This window comes from Pinus tabuliformis, chromosome 9 (assembly GCF_031772625.1).
Source record: "Pinus tabuliformis cultivar Carrire ecotype Pingquan chromosome 9, CPIR1, whole genome shotgun sequence".
Classification (NCBI taxonomy): domain Eukaryota; kingdom Viridiplantae; phylum Streptophyta; class Pinopsida; order Pinales; family Pinaceae; genus Pinus; species Pinus tabuliformis.
The window spans coordinates 778,568,883-778,588,511 of NC_142307.1; the positions used below are offsets into that span (position 1 = coordinate 778,568,883).

A 19,629-nucleotide genomic window follows, 5' to 3' on the forward strand; every position below is an offset into this window, starting at 1 on the left:
ATAATATCCTTGACCAAATATACTTTAATATGACATGTCAAATCATATATATATATATATATTCAACATACAATTTAAGTTATAATATTACACCACTAAAAACCAATGTTAACCTATCTTCAACATAACTATTTTATATCAATAATTTTGTTATGTAAAATATCATCAATTATAAAAATGGTGCATAATATATTTTACAACAAAATAAAGTTAAAATATAAATAACAAAATAAAGTATTATTTTAGAAAAAAATTGCATTTGTTTTATATAAATTTTTCAAAATAAATTGTATATTTAAAATATCTTTAATATATATACCCATTACAGATTCACTTTTCAAAATAAGTTGTATATTTAAAATATATTTTATATATATACCCCTTACAGATTCATGAGCTATTTAAAATTCATATTATTTACCTATTAAAAAAATTATATATATATATATATATATATATATATATATATATTATTTTTTAGATTAATCAACTAGCTCGTTCAACCCAAAAAGAGAGTGAATTATTTCAATAATGGGTCATAATGGAAGAACTTGGGACCCTTACAGCCATTTTCCCGGAGCACATGCACTATGAAAATTGTAGTTGGGTCCGAGAGACGTGTTGGCATGTTCTGTTATTAAGGAATACCAATGAAAACAAATAAAATGCATTAATGTCTACAGTTGGCCTCCAAACAACAGCAATTGATTGGTGTCACTGCTCAAGAGATATCCATGATTGTGATCCATTCATATCTGATGATTCATAATGCCATGGCAGCGGTTTATAATTATTACAGTAACGTTACAAATTTTATAATGACACAGTGTACAATGTATGAAGCTATTAATTATTTTGCAAAGTGGATAACTGTAGCAATATCTAATTCATGGTTTCTTGACTTCTGAGAATGCTCTGTTCTGTAAATTATTAAAACCTGATATCCTGAGGGTAACAGAAAAAGCCACTGCATTGGCTGTAATTTATGGCAGGTTTTATTTATAGTGTCTGGAACGCATAACCTGCAATCTTCTAGAATCTTAACACGACCTAGAGTAGCGAAATCTTTGCTATATGATGCCATGTGGAGGCTTTGCAGAATAAGTCAATTCTCCTTTATTGAACAAAGATAGCCTAGAATCTGTTGGGTGTGGAAAAATCTAATTCTCCTTCGAACAAACTCATTTTGGATAGCGTAGAACCCTCTGGGTGTGGAAAAATCTGATATTTTTGTTGATCAAACTCTTTTTGGATAGCGTAGAATCTTTTGGGTGTGGAAAAATCTAGATATCAAATCTTAACTCTGGAAAATAACTAAGAAGAAAACACAAAATTTGTATCCTTTGAATCCAACTATGACGGGCTCTCCACGAGCAGGCATCCAACATGAAACTGTAAAATAACATGTCACTGAAGAAAAGAATAAATCTGACATTTTTACAAATCATATTCTCTGTCGTGGATCATTTAGGTCTTTTGATCATTTTCCTCAATAAGGTTTTCGTTGGTAGCCTCCAACAAGAAACATGCACAGCATCTGCCAAGAAAGATGAAGTGTAAGTTATGAGCTGACATTATTTTGTATAATAAAATATAATCGATGTGGTTTTTCTCTGAATCGTTTATCTTACTGTGAAAGAAAGGCATAATATAATTCAGAAAATATGACTGGGAAATTGAAGATTTCACCATGAGAATGAACAGTAAGCATCCAATAATAAAGATGAAATCGAACTGTGCACAAGTACCTGGTGGTGTTCTCCTTGAAGAATGGGAGAGGGACCGTGGTATTCTCAAGCTTCCTACTCTCTGTAAGATGTTGGGTTCTCTGTGGAATCATGAAAACACCAACAGTTTGACCTTAAGCACAAATATTGAATAACACACTTATGTTGCATGGTAGTATAATAAAACTCAATTCCAAGAATAATTTGGTTAATATCCCAGAGAAGAAAAAAATCACAGCCTTGAACATGGAAATTGTTAAAAAAGACTTGCAGAGAAGGAGATTAAATACTGAAAAGAGTAAATCTGGTAAAGGGTAAAATTAGCTAGGCACACCCTTTCTTCTTTGGGCTCTAATAAGGTGACTTTTTCACTAAAAGATAATGGAAATTTTGGTATGATTTTAAATCCAAGTTACAGCTTTTAAATTTCAAGATTTTAAGTCCAAGGGTTTTTGATACTGCTAAATCCATAACAAACATAAAAAATGATTCCAACACTCCCACCGTCATTTTTTCAAAAAAAATTAAAATAAAAACTGAATTCTAAAATTGTCACCTAGATAGACAGCGCCCTGCTTTGGTTTTTAAGCTAATGAAATAGCACAAATGCCACATAGCACAAATACCAAGGGTGTTAATAAGGGCAAATTCAAAGCCCATGCCAAGGATTTGAAAAAATATGTTGATAGTAATAATGGATAACAAGTTGTTGTCTACAAAAACCAGCTTATCAAATTTCTGTGAATTCGCGTTCATGAATCCTATCTAGTCACAAGCCCTAGGAGTTTTGTACCAGCTGGCCCAAAAATAATTGTGTGGTTTTCAGTTTTAAAACACCGGTAGATATGCAACAAATATTAGCCACTAGCTGGCCCAAAAATAATTGTGTGGTTTTCAGTTTTAAAACACCGGTAGATATGCAACAAATATTAGCCACTATTTTCAGTAAGACACACAGTTAAGAAAACAAATTGTTCATCAAATCACTATAGCTAAAATCTTTTGTTAACGGATTTTTCCATTTCCAATGATCATTTTCTACCCATTTTCTAATACAGAGCAGAAAATCCCAGAACTATGAAATAAGACTCCCAATGATCATTTTCTACCCATTTCTAGTACAGAGCAGAAAGTCGCAGAACTATGAAATAAGACTTCCAGGTTTCTTCTTAATGTTTGCATCCTATGGCTTTGCCAGGTTGAACTTGGCATGGTATCAAATTAGGAAAGATGGTTAGTAATGGTTGATCCAAAATCTTTTAGATCATATAAATGTTAAAGCAAATTTACTGTGAGGTCAAGTTATATTAATTCACTCATTATTTTCTTTAAAATCCAAGAAACTAAGATTAATCCCAGGAAAAGGCAGGAAGAACCATCATCAACAACAAAATTATAACATAGAATGATGAATAAGTGAGTAATTACTTGATTGCAGATGCAAGCCAATTAAGAGCCTCGTGAAGGCCATCTCCTGTTTTTCCACTGCAGCTTTGCAGGTGCCATTTCCTGCCATTCAGATTGCTGAGACCAAGTCTTTCGGTAGCCTCACTTGCATCCATCGCAGCTGGAAGGTCGTTCTTGTTCGCCAAAACCAGAAGCTTCACATTGCTCAATTCTGGATCGCTGATCAGACTGTCCAATTCCTGCTTGGCCTTCTTAAGTCTTTCTTTGTCACAGCTATCTATGACAAAGATGAGTCCCTGATCCACAACAACACTTTGAAAGTCATGATCTAATAGTGATTCCAATGTTGATCTGGACATCTCTATTAATGGATGAAACTGTCCACATAAATTAATTTTTTTTTAATGAATTTAACAAGTTCTTAAGATCAAGAAACTCAGTGCAAACCATTGGATTATGATGATTCCATTGCTGATCTGAACGTCTCTATTAATTAATCAAACTGTCCACATAAATTTATTTAGTACTTAGAGATCAAGAAACCCATTGCAAACAATTTTACGTTTGGATTTATTAAGTGACCAGAGATTGAAAAAACAGGGGCTTAATACATCCGGGATAAAGATGCATCGATCATCAATATAATCCATTCATGTGAATAAAATCATTCAACAAAATACAGACATCTCTGAACCTGGGCTGCTGTGGAGCACTTTGTCTTCCCCATTAAATTCTTGTGCTAATTCCCCAAATTTTGGGTTTATTCAAATATGGGCTTATTCAGCCAAAAAATGAAAGGCTAGTGAATTCAGAACAATTAAAACATAAACCCTGTTTCAGTACCTGAGCATTCACCATATATTGCCTCCACAGATGGCGGATCTTGTCTTGGCCGCCTACATCCCACACTGTAAAGCTCAAGTTCTTAAACTTGACTGTCTCTACATTGAAACCTATCGTGGGCACAGTTCTGACATACTCCCCGAGTCTCAGCTTGTACAGAATAGTTGTTTTACCTTATTTTAACCAGATCCACAAGCTTAATGTCAGTAGCCACAGATTGAAATTTCCCATCATCAAATTAACAACAGCAGAATAAACATATGTTGATTAAAAAGCCTTCTCCATTATTTACATCAAAATTCAACAAATATAAGATGAATTTACAGAGCATAACATCTTTTCTCAGTACCAAACAGAGCCTAACATCTTTTCTCAGTACCAAAGAATGGATCTATTAGCAAATTTAGAAGAAAAAATGGGATTCAAGTAGTGTACCTGCTCCGTCTAATCCTACCATCAGTATTCGAACTTCCTTGTGCCCGCAGGATATGAAATTGGCTAATGCCTTGGCCGCTGCGTTGCCCATGATCTTCGTTGATACTTTTTATCTCTGCTAATTCTGCATAGATATCGTCTTATCATGGGAAAGGCATTAGTACCAAAATACTAACAGGCCTCTATTGCCTCCAGTCCTTCAATTGATTAATGCCCAATGTTTATAACAGTAATCTTAATCGGTCTAGGATCTGAAAAAAGGAGATTGTAGGGACGATTCCAACAAATTTTTCGTCTGTTAGTAACTATACTTCTAGAAGAATAGAGACTCTTGTCATCTGATAGAAGCAAAATGCCTCAAAATATGTACTTCGTATATTGTGTGTAGTACCAGACAAAGTGAATAAATATCCATTTCCATTCTTTGATGCAATACATGCCACAACCAGCTGCAAAAAGCCCATTGCCACTTTGCATCTTTGTTTGAAACTGGTTTACCATGTCATGCCATGAGCCCATTGACAGGCTAAAAGTGCATAGGAGCACTATCACATTTTATTAGGTGGGAAGGGAATGGTTATGTATGGATAACCAAGCGTGCAAAATGTGAGGAGAGTAGGCAGTAGATGTACCATACATACATGGCATTGTTAAGGCAAGCATGCATAGCATCATCATTTTATGTTTACTATTATTAGCATTGCGGGGGCAGGCATGCAAATATGAAATGGAGTGTACTTAAAACTGTATGGAACTGTTTGTTCACACTGGAGTGTTTGAGTGTTTCGAGGAATTGAGTTTTAATCAAGTAGTCGAGTGTTTTGAGGAATTGATGTGAAAGATTGAATATTTTGAATTGGCCTGGTTTACTGGGGCTAGAAAAAGTTATTTTTGGCAGGAATCTGGTAATTTTTTTCAAAAAAAATCCAACTATATGAGTGTTTAAATATATATATATATATAATGGTCGAAATGGATTCAGCACCATCAAAAACCCTTGGTCACCCAAAATCTTGAAACTTGACGGATATAACCCATATTTCCTAAATTTTCTGCAGGATTTTGGTCAAAATCTTGCCAAAATTTTCACTACTTTCAGGGCAAAATTGTGACCTCCTTACACTACTCTTTTTGAATTTAAATAACAAATCAATTTATAATTTATATTAATGTAATTTAACCATTTAACATTGAATATTTTGAATTTCAAATAAAAAGTCAATTTATAATTTGTATTAGTGTAGTTTAAATATTAATATTTTTAAACTTTTATCTCCAAGTTGGGTGGGAAATGAGATTGATAGGTGGTTGGTTTGGCTGGCTTCACAATGTAGTGAATGCTTTAGGCATATGGTTTATGGTCATTTCATAGCAAAAAAGGTCATGTGAGGTTTGGCCGGCCAAGATGCTCATATCGTTTTAGAGGGCAATGAGATTAGGTGAGTTTGCTACAATTTCTTATCCAATTATGAATGAGAAATATATCTTTATAGCAAGTTTCTCATATGGTTTTAGAGGGGAGTGAGATTAGGTGAGTCTGATAGAATTTCGTATCCAATTATGAATCAACAAGAAATATTTATAACAAGTTTTGATGTATTAGTAACTGAGGTTGGTGGTGAGCGAATCGACGTGGTTTAAGAAGGAACCACTCTTTTTTGTTTTGAATGGCCCAAGGGCATTGCAAAGGCTGGCAAAGCTTGGCTGGAAGGCAACTTGACCAATCTATGCAATTGTTGTGAGGGTAAGTTTTCTCATTGCATGGTCTTATTATCTTAGAATCTTCATTTATAGTTCTATGGCTCTTGTATCATTTCAGTGTTTTTTTTGGCCTGTCATGTGGGTTTACTTTCTCTTGTGGGAACTAGCTACCGTAAAGTCAACTCACTTTGGTAAGCTTGGCATCCTTGGGCTACTAGTTAGTGGTATTTTATATGAGTGATTAAAAGCAAAGAGCTTCAGTGGCATAACCAAACAAATTCTCCATTGGTTTGGAGTTCATTGGCAGGTTGTCTTGCCCCTTCACATCTTTGGTTATTTTGCTAGGATTCCTAGGTCTCTTGTCCTCTAGTTTCTTTCTATCTCTGCTTCGCTTCAAGGAAATTACCTTTCTCATTCTCATTTCACAATCAAGTTGTTGTGCTCCCTATTTCAGTTTCCCTTCACATATTTGGTTATTTTACTAGGATTCTTAGGTCTCTTGTCCTCTAGTTTATTTCTATCTCTGCTTCGCTTTGAGGAAATCACCTTTCTCATTCTCATTTCACAATCAAAGTTGTTGTGCTCCCTATTTCGGGTTCCTTTTATCTCGTATCTCCTATGCTTCTAGTCTATCTTACATCTTGCCTACATTTCTCAGTGTCCACATTTTCACTTGTCTTTGTTGATATGACCCATGGTAGATAAACATTAACGGCACAACTAGTAGCAAAAGTAGGGGCTCTCATAGCCAATTCCTCACATAGCCTCCACCCACTGTTTCAAGAGCTCAAAGGGTACGAGAGGAGCAACTCAAAGGTTCAACGAGTGCACTCCTCCAAATATCGAAAGCCACATTGCTTAGATTGAGGAAGAGGCCGAAATCAAGTGTTATTATATCTTATATGCAAATATGACAGATCAAGTCGGGTCTTGGATGCCACACACTAGTTGCACTTACTCGAGGAAAACCAAATACTTGAGGCTAGTTGATGTATATTGACATATTAAAATAGTGTTGGGTACAACTATGGAGGATAACACCAAGGTGCAACATGGAACCAAGTGTAGTTGGATGACATACAACATCAATTAGCAAAGATGGACCAAAAAATCAGCATTCTAGTAGATTGTCTTGCTAATATAACTTTTATTGATTCGCAGGGAGATGCAAATCATCTTGAAATGACCCACCTGGATTCCCCCACCAATTAATGATGTTCACGTATGATCCAAGTGGATTCTCCCATCAATTACCAATTAATGATGTTCATGTTACTTTTTTTGGTAGTTTCTTTTTTGTGTCTATGTTAATGGAATTCTCCCACCAATTAATGATGTTCATGTTACTTTTTTTTGGTAGTTTCTTTATGTGTTTATGTTAATGGATAGGTTCCAGTTAGACTTTTTCAAGTTACCAAGCTAGTTGTCATACCTTTACAAAGCCACTCACACTATTTTGTTATATAGTGAGTAGAATAGTAGATAGACATAGATATCTTTGTGTTATTAGTCTTGTTTCCCCAATGGCAGGCGGAAATTTGAATGATCATTTTGATCTTATAATATAACTCTGATTAACTTACACAACAAAAACAAAAAAGAACATGCAATCTAACTACCAGATGAAATGACCTTTTTTATGGTATTTTTTCTAGTTAATTTAAACCAAAGATCGAAGATTTTAGGTGTTTAGTGGAGCTTTATAAGTTGTTGAATCCATTTATGCATTCAAAAATGCATTTTAAATAACAAAAAATTACAATTTTGCTTGAAATTATATCACCAATTCTAACGAAAATAATCATTTTGTATATAAATTATATTGCCTCTATTTTAAAATAATAAATTTTTTATAATTTCAATTTAAGTATCTAAAATTTTAAAAACATGGCATATTTTAAATAATGAAAATTCACAATCTCTTAAAAAAATTATAGCTCAATTTAAAAAAATATATAAATTAAAGTGCAATATTTATTTAAATTAATAAAGTGCAATATTTATTTAAATTAATTAATTTAATTATTAGTATAAATTAATTTTATTTTATTAAATATCTTTAAAATTGGCTCCCTATTTCTACCCTTATAGTTGTGAATGCGACGCCTGACAGGATGTCGCGAGCTCGAATAGCCGCACTATAAATTAATTTAATTTATTAATATATAACTTCTTTGAATGTGTTGTAGTTGCTTCCTTTTTATAGTCTGAATCTTATTGTGGTTAATGTGACGCCCTGACAGGATGTAGCGAGTTTAAATAGCAGCATCACATCACAAAAAAAATGTAGTAACTAATATTTTTGGAGTTATGCAAGTTTAAATAGTAACATGGTATCACAAAAGAAGGTGGTAATTAATATTTTTAGAGTTATTTGGAGTTATAGTTTTATTAATTCACTAGTGTATGTTAATTTTTAAATTATGTATTTTTTGAATCTAAAGATTGATTTATACGGTCAAGTGCATTAATGGAGTTATAGCTCAAGAAATATTGAAAATTGAGTTAGGTAATAGGTAAAATTTATATACTTGTTTTTTTAGAGTTATCATTTTTATATTTAAAAATATAATTTAATAAATAAATAGTAAATTTTAATGAAAAATATGTTGTCTTATTCCTAAAAAAAGCCTTAGAATAATTAAACTATATCTTTTATTTCCTTTATATTTTCCATATTACAAGCCTATTATACATTCTATTAACTTAGAATAATTAAACTATATCTTTTATTTCCTTTATATTTTCCATATTACAAGTCTATTATATATTCTATTAACTTACAATAATTAAACTATATCTTCTACTTCTTTTATATTTTCCATATTACAAGTCTATTATACATTCCATTGATTATATTATGTATTATAGAATGGATATTTTCACATGCGGTAACATGTTGGTGTTAAGAACTTCTGGAATCTTGTGTGCATTATTTGAAGAGCCCAAAGCCCAAAGTTTCGGGTGAACACTTCACCCATCTTTAGGAGCAGGAAGCAAGCTAGGTGAAGTGTTCAAGTGAAACATTGGGCTTTTCAAACAATGCACACAGGATTCCAGAAGTTCTCAACACCAATATATTATGTATTTCATTGATTGTATAATGAAATGAATGTAATATCACTGTTTTTGTGGGTTACTAGCTATAAATGGATGCCTCATATATGTTTCAAATTCTTATAGGTTTTATTTGTTTCAAAATATTATCTCACTATTATATGTTTTTGGAGATTATGGTAGTAGTTCAATAAAACAATTTTTTATTGAATTGTGAGTTTTTGTTGTTTAAAATGTTTTTTTTTTTTGTATATATAACTTCAGCATTCTAAAAAATCTTTAGAACACTAAAATTATAGAGAATTTACTACTCAAAATTATAATTACAATAATTTCAACAGCATTGTAAACAATTTTAACAGAAAATATAAAAAATAAAAGAAACCTACCAAAAATATGTGAAAAAACTCCAAAATTTAAACTTGTAATAAATGGAGTGGTCTATGGAGGCCGAGGAATTGTCGGGACTGTCAAAAATGACGGGAATCCAGGTAAAATTTTTTTTTAAAATTATATAAAGACAGTGTTTGAATCATGTTTTTGATAGTGAAAATACATTACAATTTATATATCGTCTATAGCCAAGAAGATTTTAATTTTTTTGACAATATATTTTGAAATGATTAAGCTGAAAATCTTTGCTTCGATTATGGTTTTACCTTTAATCATGGTTCTGCTCATGCGGTTTGAACCAAGGCATTAAAACATTCAAAATCACACCAATCAGAATTATGAACTCGCACACCCAATCAATCACTCAGTTATTTTTGGTCTTTTTACTTAATTAAGGCAAAAGCAGGTGACTAAAAAGTTTTATCCAGGTGTCCATGAGACGTTAACTAAAGCGTTCTATCTAATGATGTTTTGTCCACATATATATATATATATATATATATATATATATATATATTTAATGCAGAGTAGCGGCATTGAATTTTTTTATTATTTTTTCTATAATTGCAAGATAAATTCAATCTGAACAACAGAGCAGTAAAGTTTAGGTTTTTTTAAATGTTGAGTATGGGTATTGAATTTTTGAACTTGTGCTCTTGAATGGTGTTTTTTTTCATGTGATATTCTTGAATTTAACTATGTGAAATAACTATAACGATTTACTATTATTTTGATCGCAGCCTTTTTATCATGAAATTATCATTTAAGGTTTTAAATGATTTTAAAATCAATTTAAAAAATAATTACAATTTGAATTATTCAAAACTATTATTTATTTATTAATGGTTTGAATTATAATTGAATTTTTTATTTAAGCTTATTTCTAATGTAGAGGAATGGAACAAAGTAAATTATTAAGTTATTTTTAACTTTATTTATATTTATATTCAATAAATGTTGACAATTTAGAAGAGAAAGATACTCAACTTTCCTAAATCGTTATTAGATTTTTGGCTTATTATCAACTTTAATATATATCCACTAAATGTTAATGATTTGAAAGATGAAAATGTTTAGCTTTTTTGGTTTTTTAGCTTAAACTTATTATCATTGTAGATGAATGAATATAGAATAGAAACAATTATTAAATTAACCATTACTAAATACATGCAATTTGTAAGAGAAAAATGATTGGCTTATGTAAATTGCAATTATTATTGTAAATAAATGAGCATAGAACAGAAACAACCATTAAATTAACCCTTACTAAATACTTGCAATTTGTAAGAGAAAAATGAGTGGTTTATGTAAATTGCAATTGATTTTTTTTGACTTAAGTTGATAAATGAGTACACACCCTTACTAAATACTTGCAATTTGTAAGAGAAAAATGACTGGTTTATGTAAATTGCAATTGATTTTTTTGACTTAAGTCGATGAATGAGTACACAACAATTTACTTTTCCTTATGTCCAGCAAATTCCCACAATACCAAGATGTTTGGTTTTTTCCCACAATACCAAGATGTTTGGCTTTCTAGAATTGCACTTGGTTTGTTTTTTTTGTTTTTTTTTTTTTTAACTTAAAAGAATATTTCCTAATTTAACCATTTACTTTACTTTATACTCATTAAATGCCCACAATTTATAAGATAAAGATGTTTGGCTGAGTTGAATTACAATTAGTTTTCGTACTTGAGCTTATATCCATTGAGCAAAGCTAATCTTTAAATTAAATTATATCCATGGAACAAAACTAATAGTTAACTTAAATTAACCATTTATATCTATTGAGAAAAGTTAATCATTAAATTAAATTAACCATTTATTATACTTGGTATAATGCATTGAGTTTTTCCTTTGATTGGGTATTAGTTTCCCTTTGACCAAAAATATATGATGCTTATCCATATTTTAACATTAGGAATTTATTTTTTGTATTATTTAAATTTATTTCTTTGTAAGATGATAGGTTGAGGTCTTACTGTGCCTTGTTTAATAACTTCCATTTCTATTACTTACTTTTTTTTTTTTTTATTTTATTTTTTTTTAATTTTTTATTTTTTTCCATTATTATAATTTTTTCACGATATTTTAAAATGACTTATTATTATATTAAAAACATATTTTAATAAATTTAATTATAAACAATTATATATAATAATAAAAATAAAACACACACATAGATATATGTATGTTAATATAAACAATATTAGTTAATTATATTTCTTATTTTTTGGTGATGGAATTCAACAAGACAATATTTTATTAGTTGTTTTATTTTTGTGATGAAATATTTGTTTTCTTTATTTTTTATTTAATTAAACTATATTTACGCTAAACTACATATAGGAGCTACTATCTAGCCCATGTTATACACTTATTGTATAACTATTTTTAAAATAAAAATGCTAAAATTTTATAAATTACAATTGACTTTCCAACTAAAATTTATTTCCATAATATTTAAATGAAAATAAAGCAAAATCAATCATTAACTTTGCTATGTATCCATTGGATGCTGCAATATACAAAACTAAAATACTTACCTTTCTATAAATTACATTTAGTTTTTTAATATAGAGCAAAATCCACCAAAGTTAGAGGTTAACCTTACTTTATACTTACCCATACAATTTAGAGAATAAGGTAAAGATGCTTATGAGCGTTTTAATATTCACATTGCAATTAACCATTGACTTTGATGTATACCTACCTATGCATCATTAGATGCAGGCAATCTGTAAGAGTAAGATAAAGATGTTGGTCTTCTGGAATCTAAACATTATAGTATTCAATTGCAATTGGCTTTTCAATTTCTAATCAGTCAAAAAACAAATCATATCCAATCTTAAAGATGGATCAACAAAATTTAATTATTTTATCTAGCTTTATGGGGTGACCCAGGATAATTAAAATTTACAGATCTTAGATTATATAAACCAAGCAACACTATTCTATTCCACTACTGAAACGAAATTTTTTAATGAATCAAATGTTAATTACACCTTTAATATTAATCAAATGCATTGATTGGAGAAGCCATGCCATTCAGCCATTTGCACACTAGCCTAACAGTGGTTTCTCAGTGGGGTTGGATGCCGACAAATTGCAATAAAATTAGAAGCAAAATATTTGAAAAGCAGAAAAGGATTGGACAATAGTATCTGTCGGATATGTGACCACATGAAGGACGGTGCAGCGCATCCGTGGTATTCAAAAGGTGACAAAGGATGGACACCAGCACGGCATGAAGATTCTTCATGTTCTTTATCACCTGTCAAGATACTTTTCTTGGCAGGCGGCCTGCGTCGAAATATAGCTTTATTCTTCTTTAAAAATAAATCTAATCCTTGTCAAAAACAGTCGAAAGTGGCTTACACGTTGCTGTTCAATACAAAATAGTATGATCGACAGGCAGAATAAATAATGTATATTATCGATCTTATCTCACAATTATTGATTTATAGTTCTTCATGACCTAGAGAACAAGAAAAAATAATTGGGTACGAATATGGCAGGTTACTTTTACTTTAATATAATTGTGACGTTGCCATCATTGTTCCAAGGTAGGTAGGAAACGTTTTAGGTAAAAAAAAAAAAAGAAGCAAGAGGAAGGATAGAATTTTGTAAATGTTGTTGGAAAAGAATTATATATATATATATATATATATATTTTGAAATTTGAAATTTTAAATTGTAATTTAAGTATTTTGGAGAATTTATAATTTATTAAAGTTATTTTTAAAATATTTATTTTAAAATAAAAATTAATTTTATTTTTTTTATTTGTATAAAAAGAAAAAGAATACTGTTAAAATAAAATAAAATAAATATTCACATTTAATTTAAGTTTTAAAATATATATTATTATTTTTATTTTTTTTTTAAATCAATAAAATTATGATAATCTTGTAACTTGATAGTTCACTATCAACATCATCATTATCATCATCACCACCACCATTACCATTACTATCATTATTATCATCATCAAAACATATTACATTTAAAAATATATATAAAAATATAACTTATATTTATTATATAGGAACTACATAATAAATAAACATAACATAAATAATTATGATTTTGAAATGAGTGAAAACATTCTCATTATTTCCCAACAATAACCCAAAAACAAATAAAAAAATGGAATGACATATAAAAATGAATAATATTTATATTCTTTTTCATTGAAATCAATTACACAATGAAAAAGTTAATTAAAAATGTGAAGCATTCCCATGACAAGTTCGTACCATTTAATTAATTTGATTTGATATATTTATATATTTCTTTTAGCTTAAAATATTAACATTATATAATTCATGTATTTGCCATTTTTATCATTTTAAAAATAGTCTTCTATTTTTCTTTTTTTGCTTTTTTCCTATATTTATATCACTTTTTTGTGTGTGAAAATAACAATAACTAATTATGAGTCAAAAGGTTAGAGATTATGATCCTTAAAATAAACTCATTCTTTATTTGAACTAGACATATCAGTTTTTTCAAAAGGTAGCTAGCAAACGTTTTAGGTTAAATTTAAAAAAAAAGGAGAGAGGAAGAATAGAATCTTGTAAATTCTTTTGGAAAATAATTATATATATATTTTAGAAATTGTAAATGGTAAGTTCATGAATAATATAATTTAAGTATTTTGGAGATTTTATAATTTAAGTATTTTCCAGATTTTATAATTTATTAAAGCCAGTTTTTAAATATTTATTCTAAAATAAAATTAATTTTATTGGTTAAAAATATGTGTTTTTTATTTGTATACGAAGAAAATTAACACTATTAAAATAAAAATAAAATAAATATTTATTTTTAATTTAATTTTTAAAATATGTATTACTAATTTTCTTAATTTTTTAAATTAATAAAATTATGATGATCATGTAACCATTTAAAATTTGGATCACCATTACCATCACTATCATTATCGTCAATACATTTTGTATTTTTTTAAAATATAGATATATGAATTATATTTATAATATAAAAACTACATAATAAATAGGCATAACATAAATAATTATGACTTTGAAATGAGTGAAAATATTCTCATTATTTCCCAACAATGACCAAAAACAAATAAAAAATAGAAAATGGAATAACATATATAAAATTGATTAATATTAATATTCTTTTTAATGGAAACCAATTACAAAATGAAAAAGTAAATTAAAGATGTGGAGCATTCCAATAACAAATTCATACCATTTAATTATTTTGATTTGATATATTTATATATTTATTTTAACTTGAAATATTAACATTATATAATTAATGTATTTGTCATTTTTTATGTTTTAAAAATAATTTCCTATTTTTCTTTTTTCTAAACTTGTATCACTTCTTTATGTGAAAGTAATAATAATTAATTATGAGTCAAAGGATTAGAAATCATGATTCTTAAAATGAACTCATTCTTTATTTAAACTAAACATATGAAAATTTTCATACCTTCTTATTTTATTAGCGGAACTTCAACTACCACGACTCCTAATCAATGTCAATATCCTAGCTCAACTTTCCTAAGAATGAAGTAAGAATGAACTCGAGTATGGGTCAAGTTGCTTGTAAATGTTTTAAAATATAAGAAACCTATCCCTATAACTAAATGATGAAGATTAGTAATCCAAGCAAATCCAAAACCGGTGTATTTACATTTAATTATTTTGTTAAAAAATCCATTACTAAGAATGTAGCTCAATAATCCAGCAAATCCAAAACCTGTACTTATTTACATTTTTTCTATTTGAAAATCATTTTGTTCAGAAAACCTTTACTAAAATGTGTCTTTCTATATAAACAACATAATTCTTTCATAATCCAGTTTTATATAAATGTCTAAACTATTCTCAATATCCGAATAAAATAAAATAAAACCATTAATCTATTATCTTAATAATTTTTCTATCTCCTTTTTTCTTTTCTACATCAAAACCCTCCTAAGGAATATACATTTCCATGCTCCCTTTTCAATTTGTAAGTAATAATATCCAACATGAAAGAAATATATGTTATAACATATACTATGTTATGAATTATTGGCAATTTATAAGGGGTTGAATAAGGGATCGATATTTTGCAAAAATATGTATTGCATTACAGGTAAGGGTTATAAAAAAGTAAATCGAATTAGGTATTGACGTATGAACAAGTAAATTGTAAGTTATGATAATAAATTAACGGTCTATTATGAAGTTGGTGTAAATTTTAATTTTATTAAATTTAAATATTTAAATAAAAATTTATAAATAAAATTTATAATTTATAAAAGTGATAATAATAAAAATAATTAAATCTTAATATAAATAATGAATTATTATTATTATTATTATTATTATTATTATTATTATACATTATGGGTATATAAGATTTTTTGTTTATAAGATAAAAATTTCTAATTATTAAATTTATGGGGATATACATACAATATTTTTTAGTTTTGAATTTTTTTTTAAGAAGAAACATATTTTCTTAATTATTAAAAATATTAGAACTATATAAGCTAGTTTTAAATTCCAGCCAAAACCACCTAAGGCTCAAACGAGGTTGGTATAATGACACGAGAGCCTGGTTAAACCATTGGGAGATCAACGAGAATGTTGCATTGCAAAACATTTATAACATTAAAAATATTGTTACTTCCAAGTTCAAAGAAAAATGGTGGTGTGAGAAAGATTTAGCAGCTAAAAGAAAATTAAAATTAAGATATTATAAGTAGGTTATCAATCCCACCCTAGAAGATCAAAAGTATCTCTCTATTTTAACTAGCTCAAAGAAGAAAATTAATATAGCCAAGATTAGAACGAACTCTCATGAGCTCCATAGTGAAACGGGTCGTTGGGAGTGCCTAAAACACTATGGATGGAAAGGTTTTGCCATCACTGTGAGAATACGAACATCGAGGATGAAAATCAGTTCCTCTTAGAGTGCCCCACATACAACCACATTAGATTTCAGTTTCAAAATCTTTGTTGCAACACTAACCTTCCTAGCCTTTTAAGTTGTCAGAATTACAACGAGCCCGGGAGACTTCTCTCCAAGCTTTTTGAGCATAAGAATAAAATTTTAAATCAAACTAAATAATTCGTTTCTTTAAGTCCAATAGACCAAAATTTGGTCTCAGTAGACGTGAACTATCATCATCAATTACATAATTACTAAAAAAAAATATTAAATATAATTATTAAAATGTTAAACATAATTACTAACCAAACAAATATTTAAATAAAATTTATAATTTATAAAAATAGTCTCATATTATAATAATAAGTAATTGAATGCTCAGTATAAAATAAAAGTTGTCCTGTTATAACAATAAATAATTGAATGTTCAACATAAATAATAAATAATAGAATGTTAAACATAAGCACTAACAAAACATTCAACCCTTATAACTATCTATTTAATAAATTTCTACGATCCTTTGGTTAATTGCCGATGAGAGCTTATTATTGTATTCAATATCCAACTCTTATCGTAGTCGACAGAATTATCGCAGCTCAAACCAATAACGACATACACGAGAGAATATTACAGTTCAATATATCCACTTCGATATAGATACAGGAAGACAGATAAAGGAATTTGGTGAAAGACAAAGTAATTATTGTTTGGATGAGAATAAAGTGAAGATGGGATAGACAAATAATGGAGCTTCATCATCAGATCCATCGTGCACCAATGATGCCTTTGTTGAATCCCTGTTGAACCGCTTATTTTATTTTAATTTCTTGCGCCCTCGGTGAAATCTACTTTACAATCTCTGAATGTTAAATACTGGTGACGAGAATCCAGTTCTTTCGAGTTTTTCATTTGTGCCCTGTACTTCGAATTCTTTGACAGCACGTTACCTTGACAACATATGTCACTAATTTGAACTCATTCATCGTATCCCATTATGTGCTGTATAAGATATTTGAAGGTGTTCTCATGCTAATCTTCATCATGAGAACCATGTGATAGGTTGATTTTTTTGAATAAAGTGGCAGACACAACTCAACTCTGGTTCCTTCGGTCAACTATGCAATGTAAACGCGATGGTTGTACTTCATGCTACGTTAATAATGCTAGGTTATTAGGGCTTTTAAAAAATTCAGTGTGAAAGCTTGTTCGTAGTGTGGAAATTCATTCATGGTGTATTGCCATTGCCATATTTTTTCTTTTATTATGTTCAATCTAAAAGAGCTCCAAGGGGGTCTTTAATAGGAATGCAAAGGAAACAAACAGAATTGTGGCTCTGCTCTTTTAGCTATACAACAAAGAAGGTAAAAGGAGGAATTAGAGAACCAATTCCATTTAAGGGATTAGACAGAATGGGAAGCGAAGATTGAGGCTTTCAAATTGTCTGGTGATAAAAAGAAATTGAGATGGTCTCTATTATGGTGATGTAGCAATTCCTAATTGGAAAAATGATGGATCATTTCTATTTAACCATTCTAGTTTCTCATCTAGAGCATGTAGTGAGCTTCACTAAACTATTTAAGAATCTCTTTTGTTAAGGAAATGTAATAAAGAGTGGTGGTATCACTTGAATTGAATAACACTATGTATATCTATTGCATTTAAATATTTTGTTTAACTTTTTTAGTTATCTTTCTATTAACTCAACTCAACATGTTATTAGTAAGAATTAAATTTAGATAGATAAGATAATAATCATTCTTTAACCACTCTCGATAAACACAATCAACAATTGTACATATATGTGATATGAATGTTAAAAATAAATATTTATAATAATGATTTTGTATATATATTATATAATTTTTTTTTATAGAATGTGAATATATTTTAAAATGTAAATTAAATAATAATAATATTATTAAAAAATTATAAAATAAAGTTTTTTTATTTAAATAAAAATAGTTTTTATAATCATTTTTAAAAACCATATAGTGAAATGATATAAATATTTTTTTAAATACTAAAAAGAAAATTTGTTTTCTTTGTTAAGTTAGTTTATAAATATCTATGTGGTTTTCGTATGGGTTATTATCAGTGAACAATATTAGTGTTTTTAATAAAAATGGTTATAGTAAGTGCCAATGTCTTACGATTAAAAGTGATCTTAAAGATTGGTTTTCAGGGGTGCATCTTCCGCTTATCCAAGTATCCACAAACACTATTGCTAAAATCCTGAAGAAGCATAAACACTATCTGGAGCTCCCTAAGATCATTGAAGACCCTGTGAACCCTAAAGATGGGAAAAGTGTTTATGTCATCCCTGTGGGAATCTGCACATTGATGAAACTGATCTTTCAATTAATCAGAGGATTCTTGAGCATGCAATTGACATCAAACATGGAAGGTCTTGCTCCTGCGCTTTGGCAGAACATGAAGAAAAGACAAAACATCACATCTGCATTGAAGAGGCGAGGATCATTGCAAGGATTGATCATTTTCATCAAGTAAGTTTAGGGAGGCCTTGGAAATTGAAAGGAGGCCTATCAAATCTTCATTGAAGAGGCGAGGGTCATTGCAAGGATTGATCATTTTTATCACTATAAGTTTACGAGGCCTTGGAAATTGAAAGGAGGCTTATCAATATGAATAGAGACGATGGTTGGAGTAATAGTGGCTATTGGATACCTACCTTATATTCCTAATTTTTTATAATATTTGATTAATATATTCCTAAGTTTTTATAATATTTAATTATTTAATATATTTATTTTAATAGAGTCACTGGTATTCCTTTATTTCTTATTGTTATTATTATTATTTTTACCACATTATTTTTTTTGGTTTAAATAATAAAATTGAGTTAATTCATTATTTTGATTTATATTTTATTCATTTTGTTTTGTTGAATTTTTATTACTATTTTTAGTTTATAGTTTATAATAATTGAATTTGACCTTATTATTTTTATTTTGTTTATTTATTATTTTATTTTTTTTCATTTTCTTATTACTATTTTTCAGTTTTGTTATTTAGAATAATCTTAATGTTATTGTTTAGAATAATTAAGATTGGCCTTATTATTACTGACCTTTGTTTTGATTAAAATAATAATAATATTCATTTAATTCTTTATTTACAACTA

The 19,629-nt window shown here is 28.8% G+C and overlaps 1 protein-coding gene across 1 annotated transcript; it reads right to left on the reverse strand.

Annotated features, from left to right (window-relative positions):
* Positions 1-972: 972 nt before the first annotated feature.
* LOC149151040 (ADP-ribosylation factor-like) lies at positions 973-4,943 on the reverse strand. Its single transcript, XM_089445986.1, has 5 exons — positions 4,413-4,943; positions 3,978-4,150; positions 3,156-3,430; positions 1,749-1,828; positions 973-1,537 (listed from the first exon to the last, which is right to left on the reverse strand). The coding sequence occupies exons 1-5, from the start codon at positions 4,501-4,503 to the stop codon at positions 1,464-1,466; spliced, it is 693 nt and encodes a 230-aa protein (XP_089302112.1). The 5' UTR covers positions 4,504-4,943; the 3' UTR covers positions 973-1,463.
* Between the last annotated feature and the right edge of the window lie 14,686 nt (positions 4,944-19,629).